This window comes from Rhynchophorus ferrugineus, unplaced genomic scaffold (genome assembly GCF_030347505.1).
Source record: "Rhynchophorus ferrugineus isolate W39M unplaced genomic scaffold, kcgeb_rfMv2 rfM7, whole genome shotgun sequence".
NCBI classification, from domain to species: domain Eukaryota; kingdom Metazoa; phylum Arthropoda; class Insecta; order Coleoptera; family Curculionidae; genus Rhynchophorus; species Rhynchophorus ferrugineus.
Genome location: NW_027472586.1, coordinates 2,277,889 through 2,284,343, shown reverse-complemented (window position 1 = coordinate 2,284,343; position 6,455 = coordinate 2,277,889). Strand labels below are relative to the sequence as shown.

Sequence of the window (6,455 nt, the reverse complement as noted above, 5' to 3'; positions counted from 1 at the left end):
AAGCCCTATGAAAATGATTTCATCACTATTCAATTCAGTGTAATTTGAGCCCCATACGTCATATACCCAGTACGCATACTCTACAATTATTCTCAGTTTTTAAGATCCATACATTTCAAGCTATCTTGATTATTCTGAGCCGTTTTTAAAAAAGTGTGGAAAAGGCTGTAGGGATACATTCTCTATGTATAGTTGGTTTAAAGTCTCTTTAATTACAGTTTCAGTAAAGAATTACACAAGTCAGCTGAGTTTAACTCCATCTCAGCTTGTGATTGTAATTATCAGCAGTACAAAATATGATAAGAAAATTCCATCGCAGATGTCAAATTGAAAAATACTAGATCCCAGTTGGCTTACGCAACTTAAAAATTATATAGGTCCGTACACAAGGTCAATAAAAAAACAGAATCACTTAGTACTCATACTTTTTATTGAATAAAACATATTTATTCCTGTTGACGATACACTTTCACACCTATTCGATAAATTAACAAAATAAATACATCTCCTTAAATTTGCAAAGAAAAAAAATAGTACGGTAACGTTATTTTAGAACGAGAAAAAAAAGTGGAAATAATTTTTTTCAGACAACTCCATACTCTAGATACAGCCAACGAATATTATTTAGTTTTAAACAGTTTTGTCTGCCTGCCTAAGGATATAGTTTTTACTGCACCCGGGATCAGACTTTAAAAAATATTGTTACGGTGAAACATGGAAAATGTGTTAAAAAAGGCTGGCAGTACATATTAACAGTAATCCATCGTTTTAACATTTTTTTCTTTAAAAAGACTACAGTAAGCTGTTTTTTTTTCTTCAGTTTTGTTTCAAGTCTCGATTTACTGAGGGCTTCTGAACGATTTTCCGGCATATTTGGCCGCGGATCCCAGTTCCTCCTCGATGCGGAGGATCTGGTTGTATTTGGCCAGACGTTCGGATCTGCATGGAGCACCAGTCTTGATTTGGCCGGTAGAGAGACCAACGACGAGATCGGCGATGAAGGTATCTTCGGTTTCGCCAGACCTGTGGGAAACCATGGTGCCCCAACCGTTCTGTTTGGCCAACAGATGGGCCTTGATGGATTCAGTCACTGTACCGATTTGGTTTACTTTCAACAACAGGCAGTTGCAAGCCTTCTTGTCGACAGCCGTTTGGATACGTTTGGGGTTGGTGACGGTCAAGTCATCACCGACAATCTGCGAAAAAGTGAACATCAATAAAATAAAACCCTATTAAAACCGAGAAACTCACTTGAATTTTGGTGGCGGCGGTGATAGAGGCCCACGCGCTCCAGTCGTCTTGGTCGAAGGGATCCTCAATGGATACGATGGGGAAGTCCTTGATGAACTCCTGGTAGAGGGCCTGGAGTTTGTCGGGGCTCAACCACTTGCTCTTGTCGGACTGTGGGTTTTTGAAGTCCAAATCGTAAGATCCTATGGGGAAATCGATTAAAAACTACGCCAACCTAGAAAAAAACCAGTACCCACCATCTCTGTAGAATTCCGAAGCGGCAACATCCATACCGATCTCAATCTTGCCAGTGTATCCGGCCTTGGCGATGGCCTCATTGATCAGATCCAGAGCATCTTTGTTGTTGAGGATGTTGGGAGCGAAACCACCTGCACAAAAAAAAACCGACCAATGAGAGAAACCGTGATGATGGTCGAACCATATATCAACACCAACCTTCGTCTCCTACAGCGGTGGCGTCTAGACCAAACTTAGCCTTGATGACGTTCTTCAAGTGATGGTAGACTTCCGTACCCATGCGCATGGCTTCGGTGAAACTGGAAGCTCCAGTTGGGAGGATCATGAACTCCTGAAAGGCAACAACAATGGTAAAACAAACTCTGAAAGTAACACGAAACAAAAACATACTTGCATGGCCAACTTGTTACCAGCGTGGGAACCTCCGTTGATGACATTGAAAGCCGGTACTGGCAAGATGATGTTGTCGTTTCCAGCCAGCTCGGCCAAGTGTTTGTACAATGGAATACCCTTTTTCGCAGCACCTGCCTTGGCAACGGCCAAAGAAATACCTGAACAAAAATATGGCCTTAATTATATGGTAACGTATAATACTCAGTCATAACAAAACGCACAAAGTATTCGTATCCAAAAATAAAACTAATAAACAGAACTGATTGTTTGCTATAATTCTTGGCACGTGAAAAACTTTATTTAATCCAGATCAATAACCTTGAAGGTAAATAACCTTGATAATGAAAAAAAAAAACAAAGAAAACTTATTTTTATTTACAAAAACCACACTGTTTTTTTTTTTGAAGGACTAGAAAGGTCAACAGGAAAAATCAATAAATTCGAAATCAAATCCTCCAATATTTTTTTCACGACTTCATCCTCAACACACATGACATTAAGTAGCAAGAACACATGACTCATTTAAAAGTAATTGAGAACAAAGTGCCGGATATAATCATTAGTAGAATAAATTACCCAAAAATGTTAGCTACCATGTCCTTTAGACCATTTCAGAGTCTTTTGAAGTACATTTAAATTAAATTAAAAAAATCACTCCTTGAAAATTATGATATTGGCTTTTTATCGAAAATGACCGTTTAATTATGATGGAAAAAGTGTTAATAATAATAATAAAGCAAAGTTAACGACCTCAGAACAATTAAGACTGATAAGAAGAAAACAAATAAACTACTTATTTACTTACCAAGGATAGCGTTGGCACCAAATTTGGATTTGTTCTCAGTACCATCGAGCTTGATCATGAAATCGTCAATTTCAGTTTGCTGGGTGACTTCCAAGCCGGCTTTCAGTAGTTCGGGGGCAAGGACCTTGTTAATGTTGTCGATGGCTTTCTGGACACTCTTTCCATGGTAGCGCGATTTGTCTCCGTCCCGGAGTTCCAAAGCTTCATGCACACCTTTTTAAAATACGATATGTTAGTATCAACGGTAACAGACACCGTAACGCAACTCTGAATTACCAGTACTAGCGCCAGATGGTACAGCAGCGCGGAATAGCCCCAAGTCAGTTACTAAATCAACTTCAACGGTGGGGTTACCTCTGGAGTCGAAGATGTTGCGGGCGAAGATGCTCTTGATAGGCATTTTTAAATATCTAGATAAAACTGACGAATTATTGACCGCACCAGCCTTTTTATTCAATAAAGTGATGAAACTTTAATGAAGACCACCACCAAATAAATATTTTAACTAGTGATGCAATTTAATTAATATTTAGAATAAATTGAATAACACAGTTCAGAGATAAATTGAATCATACATATTTGTTTTCAAATAAACCATATATAGCCCGGATTTTATCAATACAGTCAGAGAATCAACATTAAAGCAACAACATTTTTAAGAAAAAATAAGGATATTATAATAACCTAAACATTACACAACTATCAATATAAACTATAACAAAATATATATTAAATCATTAAGCAAAATATAACAGCACCTTAAAACAAATACAGTATTATTTTAAAAAAGCATTCTATGATCTAATATTACGTAAAAACTTCCGCTTAAAAATAGTAAATGAAAATCGTTACTAAATAATTTGTTAATCTATTAAAATAACTATAAAAAAAATTATAATGCCTTACTTTTTGGTAAAACTTGAAATTACTCTTCCAAAAACCTTCCAATATCTTACACCACCCGGCGTTGAATGAGAAACGTCAAAATCCGCCGACTCTTTTAACCTTTTGAAGGTGAAATTAAGGTCAAAACACCGATCAATAGGTGGGACCTTTAGCAAATTGACACCGCTATAGCTGTCCTTTTTTGTCTCGCCAAGAAGGCTAAAGACGACAAGCTATAAATTTCTTGGATAAGGTGTAGCTTGAACTATCACTAGATGACGCTATAATTAATTTAGATTTTTGTTTTAATATATCAACAAATTCAAAGTAATATCATCAATCCAATCACTTTATCAATATTTCAGTCAACATAAATAGAAGGTAATAAGGCAAATTAAATTGAATAATCAATAATTTGATGTACGAATGTATATTAATTATTAGACACATAGGCAACCCAAAATACACTAATGAAAATAATCTCAGGTTTCAATTAAAACAGAGATTTATAATGTACCCTTCAATACAAGAGATTGTACTTTTATCTGCCTATGCTCTTAGTTTATTAAATAAAAATTAATTAAACCAAAATTGTTTTAATTTAAGATTTTTGAATTTATAATTGACAATATAAGTATTTATAGAACTAGAATATTCTGTTTGGATTTCAATCTCTGACATAAGTCACGTTAGTTGATTGTTACTATTAATTTTGCAACGCTTCTAATCATATTCAAACAAGGTTGGAAATAATCAATACATAAAATAATATCCGCTATATATGACATAAAATTGAATGCATTACTGCATCAAAATAATAAAACATTACATAGGAATATCAAAACATTAAAATTAAATATTATGTGACTTTTATTTGACCTTTAAAGAAAACCACAGGTTTTCATTTACACAACTTTACAGAAACCTTTTGCATTAAGCCCATTAAGAGCAGTGGCCGTTAGATGGCAGATGTTCGTTTAAAAATTAAATTATTTTTAAATATAACTCTCTAGCAATAATAATTATAAACAAAATATAATATATTAATTATGCAAATTTTTATAAATTTATTTTATCTAAATTATATTTTAATATTTCTGAAAACAATGGCATTAAACCGTTGGTAAAATTTAATAATATCAGATATCTTTTAGTATATAAAATACCATACCAAACTACCATAGAAGAAACGTTTATTATATTATAAATATTATTTAGGACATGTAATTAATGAGTGAAATATCTGCTACTTCGTAAAACCTATTCGTTCCTGTCTCATATAACCCATTCGTCCATATCTAAAGTCGTCTGACTTCGAATAAGCCTGAAAGACAAATGGTCACGTTTTAACCATACATAAAATAGTAGTTATAAATGTTAAAAATATTTTTATATTTGAGTCTCGTAACTTTAGTCTTATGCGTGTTTTATTAATTAATAACTGTTATATTTAAATTTCATCTTAAATCTAACTAGACTTAATTCAAATAATTAATGAATAATTAAAATAAAATATTTCAGTCAGTTTACGCGGCCAACTTGTCTGTCAAACTATTACATTGTTGTTATCTAGCAAATAAAATTTCGTATACGATTTTGACAGATATCATCCGATTTTTTTTCAGTGGAGATGCCATCTATTGATTAAAGGGCGAATTATAACCGATATAATAGAGAATATAACAGATAGAATTATAACAGATAACATTTGTTACAGATATCTAATTAGAATAGAAAATTAATAAGAACAATTTTATTTCATTTTGACAGATATCATCCGATTTTTTTCAGTAGAGATACCATCTATTGGTTAAAGGGCGAATTATAAAGATATAAAGAATATAAGAGATAGAATTATGACTGATAACATTTGTTACAGATATCTAATTAAACTTGAAAATTAATAGGAATAACTTTATTTTTCATAATAATTTGGCCAGCAATATTGTCATGCTAGCAGAAATCCTGTTTATCAGCAGTAAGTCTGATTTCTCCAATAGAAGTTGCCACAGACATTGGTAATTTTTTTTAAAGCAACCTTAATCCTAAAGAGGCTACAGGAATTGGTGGTATTTACCTGGATTATTGAAAGAGCTGCCACGAAAAGCAATAATTATGTTGACATACATATTCAATGCCTGTTTGAGACTGAAGCATATTTCGGAATATCTTATGGTTGCTCGAATAACTATGCTTAAAAAACCTTACAAACCAGCAGAACAATTTGGATCTTACATGCCTACTTCGCTACTATCTGCGATATCAAAATTATTTGAGAAACCGGTGTTAAAACGTATTAAACCATTTATAGAAATACCAAATTTCCAGTTTAGATTTCAAAATCACCACTGGACAATCGACTAAGTGCATAGCGGTTGTTGAAATGGCATTCGAACTAAAGAAATACTGCCATGCAATATTCCTGGACATCTCACAAGGTTTTGAAAAAAATAGTCTCGCATGAAGGGACATTCTCAACACTTAAACCTATTTCGGCTGGAGTTGTAACCTTGAAATCAAATTGATACAGGAAGTGATCCAAGATTTAGTCTTCAAACGTGAAATAAGGTTGCTAAGTGCAAGCGATATAGCTACTGGACGACACGCAGGAAATCAGAAGATTGAAGCGAACCAAACCACACGAATTTGTTTAGTTTATAAATGCATTCTTAACTTTAGCTTAAGTAGTTTAGTTATATTTTAATTTAGTAAATATATATTAACCTATTAATCCCGTACTCGCCTTGCTTGCCTATTAATGCAAGTACAATAGAATAGTATAAATATTAAAGTAAGATGTTGGCAGAAAGATGTTAAATCATTAAAGTTGACTTGCTGAAATATTGACTAAAGGGATATTGAAAATACAGAGTGTGCCGTGTAA

The 6,455-nt window shown here is 33.4% G+C and overlaps 1 protein-coding gene across 2 annotated transcripts; it reads right to left on the bottom strand.

Annotated features, from left to right (window-relative positions):
• Positions 1-408: 408 nt before the first annotated feature.
• LOC143200161 (enolase) lies at positions 409-3,744 on the bottom strand. 2 transcript variants are annotated; one of them, XM_076410560.1, is made up of 8 exons: positions 3,593-3,744; positions 2,963-3,096; positions 2,687-2,899; positions 1,879-2,039; positions 1,687-1,819; positions 1,488-1,619; positions 1,252-1,433; positions 409-1,196 (listed from the first exon to the last, which is right to left on the bottom strand). In XM_076410560.1, exons 2-8 carry the CDS (start codon positions 3,084-3,086, stop codon positions 840-842), a joined length of 1,302 nt encoding a protein of 433 aa, XP_076266675.1. In that variant the 5' UTR covers positions 3,087-3,096; positions 3,593-3,744; the 3' UTR covers positions 409-839. The 2 variants fall into 2 exon arrangements, with proteins under 2 accessions (XP_076266675.1, XP_076266676.1); XM_076410561.1 differs by having other exon boundaries at positions 2,963-3,106; positions 3,593-3,729.
• Between the last annotated feature and the right edge of the window lie 2,711 nt (positions 3,745-6,455).